Here is a 20,593-nt window from a genome sequence, read left to right on the forward strand (position 1 = left end):
TTTACAGTGGCCCCACTTCTCTTCCTAGTTACTGAAGTGCACAGATTACAGGTTATTTATCCATGACTAGTTTATTCGTGATCCTATTCAAACAAGATTCCTATTCACTGTGTGGTATTCTTTGGGCAAAAAATATTCCATTAAAATGTAAGCTCTGGAAGATAAATTATGCTTTTAAATTCCCTAACTTTGGAACACTGCAAATGTTTCTGAATTTTTTGTTATTTCTAGTGCCATAAAGTTGTGATTGTTTTGTCATCATACTATTCCAAGTGCCATTAATATTGCTGATTTAACCTGATTCATCTGCACCAAATAGCTTTCAGTGAATTTACAGTGGTCAGAGTTATCTATCCAAAGTTTTTGATAAAATATAATGGTACTATGGTTAAAAGCTGCTTTTAACAAAACAGCTTTTAGCTATAACATTTTTAATGATCCCAAAGCCACAAAAGTGAAATATTTTTTTTCTTATATGTCTCCCAGACAGGCTAATGTTTGCACTGTAAAGAATACCACGCAGATGAAAGTGGAAGTGATGGCTTTATAGAATTAAACAATAGTCACTGGTTCACATAGGTTCTATAGTACTGACCTAGAAATTTGCAGTACCATGGATCTCAGTGCTCCCCGGAGCCATTGGAAAAAGCTCCCTGTTTACTATTATATAAAATTATATGACAACCTTCCCAGGCACACTGTTGCAGGAGGGGAACGCTGCTTTAAATGTAGCCACTTCACAAAGGAAAAAAACCTGAACAAATGGGAATGGTCACAGTATATATAAATATATTCTGTCTCAAGGTATTTACATTTTACATCGCTTATGGTATTTTCAACAGCTGACAATGGGATAATCCATACTTTGTTAACAATTGCATCTATCCATTCATTACTTCTGTGTATAAGGAATCTATTATAGCAGAAGCACCAACTTTAAACTGCTATTCACATATATGCAAACTATTAAGTCTTCCAAGAAAACCACCCTTGCTTCAACATAATCATAGTCCACTCAGAAAATTCAATGCACACAAAATACAGATCTTAGTGTTTTTTTCTTCACTATTAACTAGGATTAATAGCAGGTTCCAGATGGTACAAATAAGGAAGCTTAATAACCCATGTTTCAATGAAGAGTTCTGCTCTTTAGCAAAGTTGTATGGTACATAAACATGTGTTGGCTAGACAACAAATAAAAATCTTTTGCCTCATAAAACAGGTATTGACTTTAGTGTTCAGACTCATAATAAGATTCAGGAAATTCAGGATCTGTAACATATCAGAGATACAGAATACATTTTCCCTGGTATTAAAAGACTAGGCCATGTGAGGTGTTGAGTGTCCTGCTGAATGCATTTGGAGCCATGCAGGAGATATCCAGCAGCTTTCAAGATCTGGCCCATAGTTTCTTGATGAAATCACTAATATGTTTTAAAATACAGGCAGGTGAGAAGGGCAGGCCTAAAGCAGGCAACTAGCTACAGTATTAGCTAGGGGCTATATAAAATACTGTTCTAGACTAAAAATATTAAGAGCCACTTATTATACATTTAGCATTTATGCATTTTTACCAATGATTATAAACTGTAAAAATGTACCCTAGTTTTCTAAGATAATCTATGCCCTGAGAAGTTACATTGCACACTAAGTAAAAGCCACAAGGAAGTGTCAGATTTATAATTAGTGACCACAGTAATATTTTGAAAGCATAAACTGACTACAAGGAATTTTCCTGGAAGCACTAGTTTCCTCTATTTGACTGCAAAGTAATGCTTTGTCAGAGGCAATGGTTGATGACAGCCTATACAAATTATGGTTTTTCCCAGCTTTAAACACTATTTAATATTTCCTCCATTTGTTTAAACTTTTGAGGGGAAACTAGATGGCTTAATACATAAAGCTCTTGCTTTTCACCTTTGAAATGAGGGTCTAGATCTAGCCTGAGGATCAGAATAAAATAAGCCTGATGATCTCCATTTAAGGACATTATCAGAGCATTTTTTGGGAGGTAGTAGACATTACCCTTACATTATATAAGGCCACCTCCCCATAGTTTTACGATGTTGGTTACTGGTGGGGGAAAAAAGTTCAGAATGAAACACTCTTTGAATGTGATACGAAAGACAAGAACAATGTTTTTGAGAAGTAGGTTGATCTTATTTTGTAACTAAACTGCATTTTATGCCCTTCTGAGAATGGCAATTATTTTTCCTCTTTGCATTTGATATAAAGCTAAAAGACTTAGCTGTAAGTAAATGTCAAACATGGGAATATGGAAAAGTCACATTTATCTTTCACTCCATTAATCTCAACAGCTCTGTTGAAGACAGTCTGACAACTGTATTATTTTACATTGACACAGAAAAAAACCAAAAAGATGAGTAACACTTTGATCATGTGGAAATAGCACTACAGGCAAGAGCAAAGCCATACACAACCTTTGTTTTGAATTTTGATCATGAAGTATTGGTAAACTGATTGTTAAATTCTCTTGTGGTTGCTTCATTATGGTATTTTTTAAGTACCTATTTTTAAGACATTTGTTTGTTAAGTCTGGCTATGTAGACAAGCCCCTCCAAGACACTTTGATTTGTTTGTCCATACTATACAGTACAGTTTAAAAACAATTAAATATTTCAAGCTGAAGAGTAACAAAGTCACTGCTTTACATAAATTACTAGTTATACATAATGTAACACTAACACCAAGTGAAACACTTAAGCAAATTTCAGTTGTAAACTGGAATCCCAACTTTACTATATTAATTCTTGACTATACCTATTTGTTTTTAAACCAGTGCTACATAAGGTAACTAAGCTATCAGCAATAAACTGACAAGTATATTTTCTGCATATTTAAACAATAACAAGATGTTATAAAGAATGCGTAAGCAGTCAACCAAATATTGTAATAAGCAGGCATGGGTATGTTAACACACACATACATAAAAACATGACCTGTCCCAATGTTAAATTTCTACAAGAGTTCATTGCTGTCACCAGGTTTGTTGGTACTGCAAGTTTTGTTCCAGCAACTACAGCCCATGAGATAAAATATCAAATGCCAACATAACACCAGTCAATGCACATTACAGTAAATAATACACATTTAGAAATGAGATTGTCCACTTTCACCTGATTGTTTAATTGTGTTCTCACTTCTGAAGTTCCAAGTGACATTCATTCTTCAAAGCCTTCCTTAATTTCTAGTGCAAAGATATTGCTATAAGACTGATTTAGTGCACAGTAAAAGTTTTCACCAATGTAAATGATAAATGGTATAGTAAAGGATAGAATTAGCACAAGTACTTAACCATAAAAAGGACTCAAGCAGTTTATTGACAGTCAAAGCCCAAATTTATATCCAGAATAAGTATTTGGTACTGCCTAGTTACAGTTACCCAGCATAACTCATTGACATTAAAAGTTAAAGATATGCTGCCCTCTGACATACTAATTGGCCAATATATGTTACTTAACATTGAGAAGCTGAGCTCAGGAAATGATGTGTATATTAACTGCCAATGACCTGACTTCTAAAAATTTTTACTATGCTGTAATTCCCCCTCTCTCCATTAGAACTTATAAGAAATTTTAATTTGACTGATTAGTTGGTCTCAGCTGTAAAAGTTCACATGCAGGACCCTGCAAAATTCTCAGTTTTAAAATATATTCCCCCCAAATTACAATAATCAGTTCATATAAAGGTTACAGGACACAGACAGCTTGAAAATAATATTTTAAAGTAAATGTATTTGTTTTTCACTATTCTCCAAATGAAAAAACTGTGCTTAGGTTTCAAATATGGATACTGTTAGTTCATCATTTAGCTTTTCCTCAGCTGCGAAAGTGTAACTTATTATCATCAGCTTCACTTAGATTTAAGTCTTTTTTATGGTTGGGTTTTCAGCGCCACAAACAAAGGAGGACAATTTTAATGTAGTTGCTTCTAGTGGAGATTTAAAAAAATTATGAAAATATCTCCATCAGACTTTTTTTTGGGGGGGGAGGGGAGGGAAAGCAGTATCTAAAAAAAATCTACAATTTGGGTAACATTTCAGTTGGCAGCAGTTCTGTAAAACAATTTAAAAAAAGCCATACCTCACCTTTATTCTGAGAACTGCTGGAACACTTTAAATGCATTGTAATACTACTTGACTATACAAGACCAAATCCTGTCTTCATACAGGCATGCATAATTCACACTGACATCAATGGGAATTGTACACATCTTTGAAGGCAGGGTTTGACCTTAAATGTTTATGACAGAACGATTGTCAAATTCAATATCAGGCTATTTCTACTATATAGCTCTAGGAAGGCTGACTGAGAGTTTAAAAAGTCTAACTGATATTTATTGTAATGGATTTTAAGTCGGGTTCCACTGCCATCCTTGAAATTCCTTCCATAGAATCCAGTCACTACAGTACAAGTACAGGAGGTATTTTCTTTCTGCCTCAAATGATGGGGTTTTATTTGTCCCACAAGGCACAAATTCTCCTCAGTCTGCTCCCTCCACCAATACCCTTCTATTGTATCAATAACCCGCACAAAGTAAAAGTGAAGAAGACAAAATTAAGATGCTGCCTTGACTCTAAAAGGAAATTATTTTAGGACAGATAAAACAGTCTCTGACAAACATAGAGCCAAATGCCTGCATACTTTCTGGGTAGGCACTATCACCTACATGTTCACTACAGAGTGAACCCAGGCTTCTACTCAGGTTTCATCCTAGCCTCACCTGCCATTGCACAGAGAACCATCTGACCTAGGGTTAACACTTTACATTTGGACCAGTTTACTCAGCTGAGGCATCAGTTATAGCCCTAACTTCTATTAAGCTCAGGCTGAAACTCAGCTACCATATTTAGATGAATCCAAGATGACTTTGACTTTAAGATGACCCCCCAATAATTAGATTTTAGACATGGAAAATTATAAATTTGTTATAATTTTCCATGTCTAGAATCTAATTGTTGGAGGGTCCCCCACACTGCTGCAGCAGGAAAAATAGTGGGAAGGGGCAGGAAAGCAGTGGCAGGGGAGGTGGTAGGAAGGATACCAGGGTGGGGACAAGTGCTCCCTCTACCACTTACCTCCCCACACTTATCCATCCTAGTATTTGTCACCCCACCACCTGTCCTTTCCCAGTGCTTGCCCTCCCCACTCTGCCTGGGAGCAAGCACTAAATGAAGAAACCTGTGCACCGTTGCTGCTGTCCCCAGCTGAGCTGGGCTCCCCACAAAGCTGCTCCCTGCAGCAAGAAGCAGGAGCAGCTCTAGAGATAGCCTGCATCCGCTTACTGAGATAACAGTAGCAGTGTGCAGGTTCCTCCTTCCAGTGACTGTGCCTCACCAGTGGAGAACATGAAGTGGTGAGAGTGGGAGGGGTAAAAGAATGGAGCCAGGCCTGGAACAAGTGCTGGAAGGAGAAACCTATGAGCTCTTGCTCATGTCCCTGGCAGAGCCAGGTTCCCTGCACAGCTGCTTCTTGCAGCACAATGAAGGAGCGGCTTCACCTGTACCTGGATCAGCTGAGGACACCACTGCTTGCCGCAGCCGCTGGCTGGAGTGGTCCCTACTCAATTCTAAGATGAGACTTCTTTTCCCCCATGTTGAATGGGAAAATAAACCTCATTTTGGAATCAAGCAAATACAGTACTTAACAGTGGGGAAAACATCAAAATCTTTTGAGTGTTGATGGTCCTCCAATGCCCCAAGCACAATCCCCCGCTTCTGCCCCAAAGCCAGACAAGTTCTTCTAAAATTGATACAACTAACTAGGAAAGAATCCTAGAGTATCTCAGCACCAAGAACCATGAAATAAAACCTCAGACACACACAGACATCCCAAACCCCAGACATACCGCAGAACCGGTGAGAAGGCACTAACATAAATAAGGCTTTGCGATGGAGATGCTCAAACCTATATGTCACTCAACTCACTTATCTGCAAACTAGAGACATACAAAGTACAATCTGACACGTCTTTACCAAACTCATTTTAGCCACAAAGTGATTTTGAACTCCAAGGCCTAGGACTTTAACTCTTCAGAGTTAAAAAAAACTCAACCCAAAACATAGAGACCCTGTTTTAATACTACTACATATTTCCTGAATGACCTGAATGACTCTTAGTTCATTCCAGTCTCAAAATCATCAAATTTAGCCACATCACTAAAAGCAAACATACCAGACAGAGTCTATTTTCCCTTTGACATGCAGGAATAACTGCTACCCAGACATGACTTAGGACCCCTGGAATCCCACTGCCTATTGCTCCAGTGGTCTTCACACTTCTGAGAGTAACATCTTTTAAAGCAGCACGCCTCCATTTCTACTCCTCATTGTACTTTCTCAACAATAAGAACAGGAGCATGAAGCTGATCATTTCTAAGGATGGACTTTGTACAGGGAAAACAAGCACAGATCATATTAAAGGAGCTTTCCCGAATTTCCAAAATTTTTTAACTTTAGGAGTAAAGCAGCTCTGTGGTAAGATTTCACTTAAACAGGGCAGCATTTTTACAATGGGGCCTGCACTAGCATAGTTACAGGAGTCCAACTACATCGGTGCAGATGGTGAGAGGTTCTAAGAAATGCCAATACAGACTATTCATATTTAATTGAACTGATAACCAAAAGGAAATTCAAGGATAAAACTACCTTAGAATTGTATAACCACAATATATACATGAGGTGTTGGGTGGAAGGAGGTCCACTCACTGACGGGGAAGACACTGAATTGATGCCTTCCCTAAGCTAGAAATACAGAAAGGAAGCAATACAGAAGTACAGACATGCACACAAATGCAGAAAGGAAGAAATCCTGACTAACTGTCTTCATAGTATAGTTTAAGAAATCAGCTAGCACAATTCCTTTTTACTTCCATCACCTAAAATGCTTGTATACTGTGTTTTTATGATGTGTGTGTGATTGCATAGTCTTTGTTGGGGTCTGTAGTGTTAATGCAATACATTCACAAATGTAAATCAAGTGTCATTAACGCTGCTTTTTGAGGTAAAATAAATAAATAAATAAAAGTATAGAACGTTAAAGACAGAAATGCTTCCGCATACAGCTTTAACCTTACTCGCTTGTTGCGTGAGAGAAAGACACTGTTTTCCTGTTTCTACCTGCATCAGATCTGGCATGGACTTAAGCTTAGTAGGTTTTGATAGCGACCTTATGTGATAGAGCTGTCAGGCAAATAAAACAAAAAGCGTAATTCCAGTATAGTAGCAATACATGTTGCCTTTATGAGGAATTAAAAGGGGCACTGGAGGCTGAAACACAACAGCCTACTCTTTTAATAGTGGTTAGTAATTCAGATGTAAAAACTCACTAAATACAATCTGGGTCCACTGCCTCTGTACAAGTCATTGCCAGCCTTGACTCTGTTGGACAGGAACAACATAGAAACAAGCTAATGTTATGCTGACAGATCTTCTAACTTATTTCCCAGACCCTCCATTTGGATCAGAATCATTTTAAACCTTTTTGTCAAGCCCCTCTGTTCACAGTCCACACTAATACAGAAAAGGTTCAAGAGGAACAATAGCATGACATGAAGCTGCCACAAGTAGAAATACAGTATGAAATCTTTGAAGGACTAAAGAAAAACAAACTATGTTTGCTTAATAAAAAGATATGCCAGTTTTTGAAATAAATAAAATGAAAGAATTTTACTCTGCATATGAATTTCAGGACTGACCATAAAAAAGTGAGAAAAACATGGCTAGCTAACACTTGCAACCATGACATGCATTTGTGACTGAAAAGAGAATATTGCACTAAAAGAGGAATCCTGCAGGTTTTAGCTTTTCCTTCACTGACTTGGAAAATTAACTAGCCATTTTTTATATGCAGTAGCAAACCTGGCCTGCTCCACATCTCTACAAGTTGATAAAACTTTGTCAATGAACCTATATTCCATTTCCAGACCAAGAGAGTCCTGTGTAGGGGCACGTTTTAGTCGTTTGGTTTCTTGGGTATAGCCTTGTTTGCTGGAATCATGCAAACCATCAACATCCATGGCTTGAGTACCATGACTGACCGCAGTACTGGGGTGGGAATTATTTAGAGTTCCATCGCTGCTGTCTACCGATGTCAACCATACATTTGGAAGAAGCAGTTTGTTGTTTAAATGGTGCTGAAGGTAGAACACATGCCGTCTTCAAACACGAAGGAGAGAAAAATAAATAATATTTAAAAAGTCATACGCTTCAAGTCAAGTTGCTGCCAACAGCAAATGATGTTAGAATTCAGTGAGTACCCCCCAGCCAGCCTGACTACAAAAATCATGTTATTTTGTGGACATGAAAAAAGTTGACTTCCAGTTTTGCAGTGGGTTATGAAGCTTTTCACTTCTCTGTAACTGATCTGAATATTACCATCTGACAGCTGGTATTTCACATATTGTCAGATGAGTGGGTGGTTTTACTTTACTTCTCAGTGATGCAGACACCAGTGCACTGAAGTCACCATTGCAACTGGCATTCTAAATGACAGTTTCAGCAGTGGTGTCAAGCACTAAGAATTCAGACTTTGGGGTGGAAACACTGCACAGACAACGAAGGGAACTGCAGTTTGTGTGGTGAACACTGTACCTGTTCCAAGGCTGTACAGAAGACTTTCATCTACTGGACTGTTAATCTGGAACCTTCACAAAGACCGAGAATCACTCACTAATGCTCGTTGCTGCGTGCATATGTAAAGCAGTGATCAAAAACTGTTTTGTGATCTTGTCTACAGATGATATGGGCCTATTCAGCTCGCAGCTATAGAGCTGGACTCTTTAGCTCAAACTGTAGATACTCATATTGTCAGCTCCCTAGGCCCTCAGTTCACACTCTGCAGCAGCCAAGCTGCAGCCTGTCATATCACCAAGCAGAGATTTGATTCAGACAAGCAGCTACTGCACATATGCAGTAACATTTTTTCCCAATTATTTTTCACATTTTCAGGACAAGATGAAAGTGATCTCTCTTCAATGAATTGATGGATGACAGTTAATATTTAATGTTTGTTTCCCGCCCCCCAAGATTATTCAAAACCCATTAAAAGTGCCAGATTATCATCAATAGCATGTTATTCCCTATCCTACCTTACATACACATTCAAACCTCATCTGTTTTCATTTTGTACTTGAGTTTTTAATGCAGTGGTTCTCAGTCTTTTTAGACTCAAGGCACTCCTGAATAGACTTGAGACACCCCTTGGAAAATGCCAGCTCTTAATTTTCACTCTTTTTTACCTACAGAAAAACAATAGAGCAGATTTTTCTGTAGCAAAGATCTCTGAAAAGACCACAACTATGAATTTCTATTTGAAATGATTCACAAGATAAACCAAGAGATGTTTCTAAATGTAACACTACTAATATTGTGCAGCACCCCACAGTATCCGTGAAAGAATCTTAAGGCACCCCAGGGTACCACGGCACCTTGGTTGCAAATCGCTGTTTTAATGCAAGCAGTGCCTCCACTCCATCCTTTCCCCCTCCCCCCAGGTAACAAAAGTATTTTATTTATGGAGAAGATAAAAAAAGTGTTGGGCATTTTTTGCTAGCAACAAGTTCAGTGTCACATCAGCCATCCCACCTTTTATCCAGTCAGGCACATACATACAGCTGGCAATTCAGAGGTTTTATGTAATTAATCCATCTTTTGTCCTTCAAATGTGAGAAGCAAGACGACTGATTAGCATCCAAGCTTTATCCTGCTAAAACCATTCTCTGGAGGGTCACAGAGTTTGTTTCAACAAGGTATTGATGGCCAATCAATTTTTTCATTTATTATCTCTAACATATGTGCAGGTCTAAACTAAAGGCTCTGCATAAAGCAGAACCCGTCTTTTACTCAGCTGTACCTCTAGCAATTATAACTAGATTTCCCTTTGATCTATGTTTCAGAACAAATCAACATATCAAACAAACTTTTCTGAGTGTCCTCTTACCTGTGACACCACAGTGTTTCATGCCCTGGGTAGGTATCAATAAGATCAGTGCAGAGTTCCAATTCTTCCTCTAAAAGTTGGGAGAGATCTACCCTTTGTTCTTCTGTACATGTGGCTTCTGCCGCTTCATTTTCTTCATCCGTTGGGAGACTGGAGCTTTGTTGATTTACTAGTTGATTTTGCACCAGTACAGTATTGTCAGCCACAGTTCTGCCAGTCAAGGACTTTATTAAGAACTGGCGGTAATGGAATCCACTGTGGTCCGAAACATGCATGGATACCCAGTATTTAGTTGAAGAAAGTTCATCAAGAAGAATCTGAAAGAAAAAACAAGCAGCAGTAGAACAATCCATATAAAAAAGGATTTTTCCTGTATCAACATTTACTCCTCTTAATAGGTCTCTTAAAGCTTTTGGCCAGTTTTTAGTCATCACTGGTGCATTGATCATTTTAAAGAAAAAAGAGCATGAAATAATCTATTTAAATATTTTTACCAAAACATATGCCTACCTCATTAATACAGATTTTCCACCTTAGAACACGCATTCAACACTTTTTATTTTATCTTACAACAGATTTAAATGGTATTGTTACATACAAGACAAGGATATATTTGGAGATCAGATTATTGAACCTAAGAATTCTGATACGCTTATTCACCATTTTGCCCTGAGGGATATGCAGGGATTTCTGCACAAAACAGCTTTCATATCTCCCACCTTTTAAAAAGGAAGAGGCATCAGAAGCTTTTCTTCAAGGTTTTAAAACACCATCTTTAAAGAGATTTGGCACAGAGCTAAAATCACATGGGGCTTAAAGCAGGACTGAGTAATAACTTGGAAAAAAATCCAGAAAACAGTGGAGGAAAAAAGAAAAAAAAAAAAATCTACCTGGTTCAGGAGACTGGCAAACAACTAACCATTGCTTTCCAAACAAATCCCTCTGCAGGATGAATAACATCATAAGAATTGCATTCATTTTGTGTCCATCTTTTAAAATTATGATAGATGTGAACTGTTTGGACAAGCACACAAGAACATTGAAAAATTAGCTTTATTTAGCCTGACAAAGAAGAGTTAGAAGTGACTTGAATAGGGTACTCAAAACTATAAAGGATATTGTAAGGAATGACAAGCTCTTCCTTTCTATTATGTTGCCACGTGGTAGAAGGACACCAAATCATTCAGTGAAGTGAACGTGCAGTAAATTTAGAACAAATAAAATACAAAACAGGAATGTCATTTAATTCAGGATACAGTGACCCTCTGGTACTATACTGACGAGACAGATCTCAGAAGCAGAGACTGAAATCAGTGAGACTTCTACTGCTTCTCAGTGGGAGACAGTTAAAGTAAAGCAGGGTCTGGGAAGTGAAAATTTAGATTCCTGAACACAGAGGCTGGTTTCCCTTCACATCTTACTTGGGGACATAACATTCTGAATTAGAAGAGGGGCAGTCTGAATGGCAGATCTTAAAAATAGGTCCTAACCAAAAGCCTCCTGCCACATAAACAATAAGCATGTTATCCAGCAACTTTCACTATACTTTAAAAGGAAAGCCAAAGCAAAGCATGGGATGTGAATGATTCTTCAAGAAGATACAAACATGATTTGAACACTTGCAGTTGATGGCTATCCAAAATTTATTATACAAGCTACTTTGCAAAAAGCAAGATACACTATGCAGGGAAGCAATGGTTGAATTAATTTGATACATTGAGCATTGGCTATTGTGTTCCTTAAAAGGGATTTAAAAATAATTTACATCTTTTTACCAGGAAGGACTTATAACCAGTAATTTTGACATTTTAGGACTCAGAACACTAAGAAAACCAAGTAATATGTTCTTTACTGCAGAATTGTTATTTAAAGCAGCCAACCACTGAACTCCTGGGAAGTCTTTCTAAATTAATTGAAGTAAATATTTAAAACACTGCCTGCAGCTAATATATTTCCCAACGCCAATATTGATGCGTTTTCTGTTAAGAGACCCAATTTATTTTGAAAACCTCTGAACACTAAATTTGATTTTGAGAGAGACTGGTGCGTCTGACTATTGGATAGTGCTTCTTCTTGGTTATTTCTGTCTAAAAATATGTCTAGTTCTAAGTGATGCATTTCTTTAGAGGATTTAATCTTTTCCCCATATTATTCCTAATATGGAAATTTAAGACCATCTAATGTCAATGGTAGTCATCCATCCATTTCCTTATGGTCCCTGCTGCCAGGACTGCTTATGCATTTTATCCAGTGACTCTAATGAGAAAAGCAAAACCTGCTGGAAGCAGGGACCAGAACCAAAGAACTCTCATAATTGGGATAGAGACATAGTTTCTCTCCTGTTGCCATGGATTTTCTATTCTTTTCTACACAGTAAACCAGCTTAAACAGCAAACCCAGAGGATGCCCCAGTTTCAGCCTAGCATACAGGCTAGGACATTCTGTTGGGAGATGGGAGATTTGAGTGTGAACCCCTTCAGTCTCAGGTCACCTCAATCTGTGTTTTAAAAGAAAAGAGCGAGCCAGTCAGTGTAGACAAAGGAATAATTGAGAAACAGATTTTTGGCTGTGAATCTTAGTTTCTCACAGGTACCTAACTCAAGGTTGCATGCATGTGCCAAAGTCTGGGGCAGGATTTCAGGCACTCTTCTCTTTATCATTTCCAGCTAGGAACAGGTGCCAGAACTGCTGACTATCAATCTTGTGCTTTAACCATGAAACCAACTTCCCTCTCTCTGACAGATGTTATCCATAGGTTTTACAGTTTTACAATTTTGCTATGACAATGACAATCTCTAGAGACATAAGAGAGAAATAGTTAGTTGTGTTAGTCTAAAGTCAGGCAGAAGGAAGACCAGGGCAGGTGTTTCACAGCATTGGACAAAGTAGGCTGTTGCCTACGAAAGATTATGCCATTCCAAACCAGTTGTTTTCTAAGGTGCCACCTTGCCCTGTCTTCATATTTCAAACAGAAACACAATGTTTAAGCCATTGGAACCTCTATAACACATGTTGCATTTGATGTGTATCATGAAAAAGTCAGATTCTGGTTTTTTTTGCCTTTGTTTTTTAAGAGGAAGATGGGTAGATAGAACTAAGAGAGAGACCGACTATCATCTAGTCCACTGCTGTCCAATTTCTAAGTGGCTGGGGGCTGCACTAGCAGGGGCTGTACACCCTGGGGGGCCACACTGGGACTTGCCATGGGGGTCCTAAGTTAGACACCATGTGGGTGGCCTACACTGTATGGGCCCCTCAGCTCTGTGGCTGCCATATCCCCCAGCACTGCTGGCTAGACTGAGCTACACAGCATCTTGCACTCTGGGATGGGCAGGAAGTGGAAACTGGAGGCAGGAGGGGGAAGCTTGGAGACCGCAGCTGCTGCTGCAGCCCAAGCAATAGGAGGAGTGGTGGCCTAGTGGGAGACCATAGGCCACAGATTAACCTCTTGTGGGCCACATGCGGCTGCCAGTTGGACAGCCCTGATCTAGTCTAACCTCCTGGATAGCACAGGCCATAGGAATTTGTTTGACTTACAGCATATCTTTTGAAAAAACAGGTTTACAAAGTTCCACTAAATCACTAGATCTTTTATGAAAAGAGACTGCCTCTGAGTTTTATAGACCCTACAGAAGTGGAAGATGCTTGCTACTTGAGAGAGATGATGTTGGAAGAATCCAAGCAATAGCGTAATGCTATACAAAGTGTTTTGTTCACCAACCTGTTCCCTATGAACCCCAGCATTATTTTTTTACCTGATAGTCAAGCACGGCAAATAGATGTGCGCGCAATACATTCCAACTCCAATATTCAACACATCCTCTACCATTCTAATGTAAGAGATGTACTATTCATTTTAGGGGGTCACTGCCACCCTGCCCGCATGAGGTATGGCCTTACTCCCATGCAGCAGCAGTGGTGCCTGCCCAGCCGCTTGCCTGGTGCATCATGCTGCCTCGCCTCCCCACCAGACACTGACCTGGACTTCTGAACATCTGGCCAAGACCGGGCTATGGAATCCGGGAGTGAACTGGCCAAACCAGGATGTATGGTCACCCTATGTAGATAGAATCCTAGAATAGTTGGCCATGCTAGTCTGAAATCAGCCAATAGGTAGGGGAAGGTGGCACCTTACAGACTAACTGGTATAGAGAGGCATGAACTTTCATTGGCAACAATCTATCTTATCAGATGTTATGAATTTACTGCCAGAAAGGGCTTTATATAGAAGGTAAAAGGATGGGGGCATGCGAGTGGGAGGGTGATGGGGTGCCAGGATGCTAAGAGAACTAAAAAGTAGGTTGATTAGATCAATTGAGATGAACAAGGCAGTTAACGCTTTGGGGGGCACTGGAGTTAACAGCTAGTCCAGGTATAAAGAATACATAGTCCCTTTTGACACCATGGTTAATACAATCAAGTCTGTGTATGATTTCTTTGTTCCCTGTTTCAAGTTCAAGTCTTGTTTTATTTATTTATTTAAAGACAGCTACTCTGAGGCAAGTGATGGAATAGTAAAGTGTTCTGCCATGGGCTTTTGTGCAGTTCTGTCATTGATGTCAAAACAATGGTCATCCATTCTCTTACACAGGGATTGCCTCACCTGGCCTATGGTTGATGTTAGTAGGTTTCACTAGGCTACAGAAGAAGATTGTTGCCTATGAAAGCTCACGCCTCTATGAACTAAGGTGCCACCCTGCCTTACCTTTTGCCTATATAGGATTCTAGTGATAGAGCAAGAGTCCTGAATGCATTGAACTAGAACCTGAAACGATCACAATGATCTTTTCCCTGAACAGAAGCAGACAGATCCAGAGGACCAGCGCATACAACCTAGAAGGTCACATCTTTTACAGGAATGAACTACTTTAGAAGTTAACCCATCTTACTGTGAGTCATGCATACAGAACTAATTTAGAAATCATAGAAATTAAAGGGTTAAAGGGACCTTGAAAGATCATTCAAGTCCAATCCCCTCCTGCTCGGGGCAGGAATACTGCTGCGATCAAATGATCCCAGCAAGGTGCATGTCCAGTTTCCTCTTGAAGACTTCCAGGGTTGGGGACTGCACCACTTCCTTTTGAAGTCTATTCCAGATTCTGGTCATCCTTACCATAAAGGAGTTCTTTATCCAACCTGAAACCATCCTCTAAATTTATGGCCATTGCTGCTTGTCCTCCCCTGGGGCACTCTAGTGAACAGTTTTTCTCTCAGCTCCCGACATTCACACCTTACATACTTACAGACAGTCACTAAGTCCCCCCTCAGTCTTCTCTTCCCCAGGCTGAACAGTCCCAGATCCCTTACTCTTTCCTCAAAAGGTTTGTCCTCCAGGCCCGCAATCATTCTTCCTTAGCCTTGCTTGTGACACATCAGCTAATGCATCCCAGCATGCTATTACCTCTGTTGACTACAGCATTACACTGAAGGCTCATGTTCATCCTGGGATTAACTATAACCCTGAGGTCCCTTTTAGTCATCGTGCTGGCCAGAACATCTCCTCCTAACCAACATTCATGCTGCTGGTTACTTCTCCCCAGATGAAGCACTCTGCATTTATCCTTATTGAACTGTAACTGGTTCCACTCTGCCTACCTTTTCAGCTTGTCCAGGTTCACTTGGATCTGCATCCTAACCCCTAGCATGACCACTTTTCCCATAACTTAGTATCATCTGTAAACTTGGCCAGCATGCTTTCCACATCCTCAGCTAAATCACTGATACAAATGTTGAACAGCACAGGGCCACCTCCTGCCAAGATGATACAGAACTGAAGAAGAAGAAGAAGAACTGAACCCTGAAGGACACCGCTGGCCACCTCCTGCCAAGATGATACAGACCTGTCCACTAACACTAGCATGATAAAATATTTAAGACATATAGTAGGATTCTTGGTCTTAGGTGTACTTCATAAGCAGGCTGAGATTTTTAGAATCCAATAACACAGACCATTTTCATACCTCCATAAACAAGAATGAGGCTGTGTTTGTAATAAAATCTACACGAAGGATCAAATTCTCTCCTCTAATACTTCTTACACTCATTCAAAAACAAGGTCTGTCGGAATTAATTGAAATATATTTACATTTAAAAATTTTAAGAATGGTCTAGGTTAAGAAAAAAATAGAACCCCCCCCCCCAGCTGGTCTCTAGGACAGTATAGTGGTGTAAATATCCATATTTTAAAAATAATAATTTTGAGCCAAAAGTTTAAAAGGGACCTCAACTTAGTTGCACAACTATGGGCATTAAAAGCTGTGGGGGATAAAGGACAACACAGAGTTCTATTTCCTTTTTAGTCGCAAAAAAAGGCAGCTCTACATCAAAATATTATAAACATACATTCACAGTATGTTATACAAATCTAAGCCCAACTGAGGATGCCAAATTAGACCAGTTTTAAAAAATAGTCCTTCTTATCTCAATTAAGAGAGAAAAAAAAAGTCTTTCAGTCATGTTTCTTCATTTTGGCTTGTCTTTTCATTAATTATTTTCACATTGCTTAATTCTGTATCTGTTAAAACTACCCATTTTCTAATTCTGTCTATTTATGTTCCCCATGTTACAGATATGCCCCGAGACCCTTCCCCCAGTCCTCCTGGCTTCTCACCCAGCTTTAAAGCTTTCATGCATCCAGCACCATATCGAATGCAGGGCAGCAATGATGCTGAAGTGCTGTATCAGCATTTGTTGCAAAGGATTCTGGAATCAGCATGAAGATCTTTCCTCAGGATTAAAAACAGACCAATAGGGGAACTGGGAGGACTGCCAAGATGCGTAGAAAGCAAAGAGAATTGGGAGTTTCAGAACATAAATTTGAAAAAAAAAAATCTTTGACAGGGAGGCAGTTAGTATGTAACCTGCATTTCTTTTGCCACTCTAATTATTTGTGAACTGCCATTGTTCAATGCAATTCACAGAGCTCTCTGTGCATAGGAACCCCAAACCGAGGAGAGTGAATCTCATTTGGATCCAACAAGAACAGGTTGTGTCAAGCTGTATCTTCCCTCTGCCTTTATATATTTTTTATAATCTAGAGTTGTAAAAGGAGAACTGCAACTGAAAAAACTTGTGAGATGGTGCTCTGTCCTTCAAACAACCGCTACCTATTAAAGGAGGGAATGGTTATGCTCCGTTTAGCTGCACCGAAATAAAAAGCACACCAAGCAAGAGTTTGTGTGAGAATCCCTGATTCTTAAGTCTCTATCCTTTTCATAATCACCACACCATCCACACCCTGCCATTCTTTTGCATTTTTCACATTTACTCTTTATTTGGAAGTTAAATGAGACAGGTAGCCGGACTGTGGGATTGTAATATGTGGACTATGACATACTTTTCAGGTTATTATTGAACTTATACAGATTAAAAACAATGTTTTTGGTGACAAATTAGAACATGGAATATTAGAAGCCAAATGGGAGCATGAAGGCCAGAGTTCAGAGGTGTAGTCAGCACTCTCCTAGCCAACCCACTCCCCACAACACCCCCCCACAAAACCCACACAGATGGGGTGACAAATGGTCGTATTCATGGCTGAAATAATGAAGAGCCAGATATAGCTACCAAGAAAGGTCACTGTCAGCAAAATAAAGGAAACTGTCTCACTTCACAGCTGAGAAAACTACAGCCAAGTAGTAATTAGAAAAATGTCCTTTTTAATTTTAGATTACATCATGTCAACCACCTCACCTTGCTGGAGGTCCTAAGTACGTTCTGTTATAGGCTGTACCATATAAATATGCCTGAGGGGCAACAAGAAGATTTTCAAGACATCTCTGTGGAAGCTGAAGAGGCACACTAAAGGCCAGTTAGTCAGTTCTGCCTTTTTGATATGACAATTCATTATACTCAGCATAAACTCTGCTGAAGGGTGCCCTTGGATCTTGTAACCATTTTCATAAGCACCACTTTACAATTTCTAAATTGCCTGGTGTCTTTATCCTATCTGAGTCCTTCATGCACATTCTGACAGCTCAATATGACAGAGTACAAGAAGCAAACAAGAAAAGGAACATTACAGTACTGGAATGACATGCCATGTAGCATCTTTTTATTTTAACGGACTCTCAAAGTTTATGCCTGCACACAATTTATGCTCAGTGCTCATTTCTGCTTTCTCCCACGCTCTCATCTACCCTCTACTGGTTCATTAAATACTGAGAGATGTATGGTACTTTGGTAGGAAAATGCCAGAACTACCTTCATCACTACAATGTTTTAGACATTAGCTATGTATGCCACTCCACACTGGTGATTATTGACTTCTCCCTCCATGATGTGCGCTTTGACAATCCGCATTTAAAATACAGATATTTAGCTTCAGCAGTGTATTTGTCATTATACTGTACCTTGACACGGAGCTTTCCCAAGTGCTGTAAAACCCAGATACGATGGGACCAGGCATTGTAGTTGCTTGGATATCTCCCAGCGGCTTTGCAGCAGACATCCATTTCCTCCTGCACTAGCCGCTGAATTCTTTCTGTAGGCACTGTTCCCATGTTCCCTTTATTCACAAGAGTGGGCAAGGAGTTTTCCTGAATTAGTTGTTGCAGCACCCATCGTCTGGTTAAATGGTGCACAGGGTTAATAATGCAATTTTAAGAGGAAAACTCAAGAAACAAAATACTTAAGGCGACTAAGTCATATTGAAGTTTTCATCTGAATTAACATGAAACTGTAAGGTTGGAAAAGAAACACATGAAATAGAACACTTGTGAGTTATTCAGATGCCAAAAGCCATCAGTTTATGGAAATATTTCAGTATCTGATCCAGCTCTAGACTTGTTAATGTACTTGTTTCTAATTACCAGTTATATCTACTGTCGCATAACTGTGAAAACAAACTGAAAAAAAAAAGAATCTGAAAACAAAAGCATTCTGCAAAAGGCTGTTTAAAATTTTTTTGAAGAACCCCTTTTTTAAAAGGCTTACATTATGCTGACCTGAGGTTTTCATGCTGAAAGAAGTTTTACAGTAAAATTAGTTTTTTTGCTTAGAAACCCTGTGTGAATCTACTCATATTGGCTGACTTGAGTAACAAAAGAAAAAATAGTTTATTGTGTGTTGCACCTGTCAGTACAGCTAAAAGCAAATGAAAGAGAGTCTATTTGTTTCTGTGTATCACCTGTAGATAACTTTATTCATTTCACTGGGAGTGTCACTGGGAGCCCCAGCTGTATGTCTACTTTTTTGTGCTCCTGGGTACATGTTTGAGATGGGAGGGAATGCAGCTAAGGAGGAGGGAGCACGCTGGTGTCCGCCTCTCCAAGCTGGCAGACGGCAGTCACGCAATTGGGATTTGAGGAATTTTATGCCCCATTTGCAGAATCATGTGACTTCCATGTGTGGGGATGGCAGATCATGTGATTTGAGGACTAGAGCACAAAATTCTCCAGCCTGATTGTGTGACTGCCTTAACGTCTGCGAGCAGCCTTAGAAAAATATCCTTTTTATTACTAAGCTAGACATATCTGACATGGAAACACCAAGAAAAGCAAGGTAATTCCAAGTGATTTATTTTATTTTAGTACTGTAACAGGTGCTCTTAATCTCTGTTAATTAAGTACAGCTGAAGGACAGCAGGGCCCCAAGCTGTAAAGCTGCAAAAGAAACAGGCGGACGCAGAGCTCCAGGCAGGTAGTTAGGGAACTGCTGCAACAGGACCCAGTGGGCAGCTGCTGCTGCTGAAGAGTAACTCCTGTGGCTGGTTTTTAGCATCAGAAATCATGTGACCTCAAGGGGGTGGAGCCTGGTTCCTAGGCTGAGGAGCTCCTTCTGGCCCATATCTTGCAGGGGATCCAATTCGGCCTAATAAGGTCTTAGATCAGCTTGGAAATAGAATAAACCTGGAAGGCCAGGAGGCAGCTGTTGCTGGGGTCCATTACAGTGAGTCCAGATTAGGCTGGACTGGCCGTTTGATGAGAAGAATGGCAGAGAAAAGCACCTAAACTGCTGCAGCAACTGAGAGTAGCCTCCTAAATGATAATGACACATAGCAGCAAAGTTTTGATAGTGGGAGGTAGCAGAGAGGCTGGAGTGCATAGCAGGCAGGGCCAACCACCAGGGGACATTAGACTCGGCATCATAATGCTAAACCTGCTACAGTAATTATTTGTTAATGTATAACAGCATTTTACAAGTCTCCGCGTCAAATGTGCAATGGCTACATTGATCATAACCCTGTTAATATGTAGGAGTTTCTTATCAGATACTTCCTTAATAAAAAACTTTTGAACTAACAGATCTGTGGATAAGAACCTGCAAGTTAATAACCAACAGGTAAAAAATGTAATTTAACATCCTTTTGTATACTTCATCCTGGCTCACTTCCATTTCAAATGCCACCAACACTATCCATCAGCTTGCAGAAAAGTAATCTTTGAAAAAGCTCTACAACTTACAAATTAGCCATTCAAAAAAGGTCAATCATAAAATTACAGAAATGTCTGAAAGTGGAGAGGTGAAATTATCATCTTGAGGTCCAATTAGTTGCATTAAGAATGGCTGGCTCCTGACACTTCCTGCCCACTTCCTTTCTTATTTTACAAGAACATTTTTAATTGTTCCTATGTTTCAGCTTTACCGTGTCTCTCTTCTTTGTTATACTGTGCAAGAATTTCTTTGACATGAAG

General features: G+C 39.4%; 1 protein-coding gene across 1 annotated transcript in view; it reads right to left on the reverse strand.

Moving 5' to 3' along the window:
* Positions 1 to 4,978: 4,978 nt before the first annotated feature.
* The window catches only part of PTAR1 (protein prenyltransferase alpha subunit repeat containing 1), a 38,079-nt gene continuing 22,464 nt past the window's right edge, over positions 4,979 to 20,593 (reverse strand). The window contains exons 5-7 of the mRNA XM_019554750.1: positions 18,311 to 18,524; positions 9,960 to 10,276; positions 4,979 to 8,176 (exon numbers count right to left, since the gene is read on the reverse strand). Of these exons, the coding sequence (XP_019410295.1) occupies positions 7,831 to 8,176; positions 9,960 to 10,276; positions 18,311 to 18,524 (877 nt within the window). The 3' untranslated portion in view covers positions 4,979 to 7,830. The remainder of the gene's footprint in view (positions 8,177 to 9,959; positions 10,277 to 18,310; positions 18,525 to 20,593) is intronic.

This window comes from Crocodylus porosus, unplaced genomic scaffold (assembly GCF_001723895.1).
Source record: "Crocodylus porosus isolate Cpor-Errol unplaced genomic scaffold, CroPor_comp1, whole genome shotgun sequence".
Taxonomy (NCBI): Eukaryota; Metazoa; Chordata; order Crocodylia; family Crocodylidae; genus Crocodylus; species Crocodylus porosus.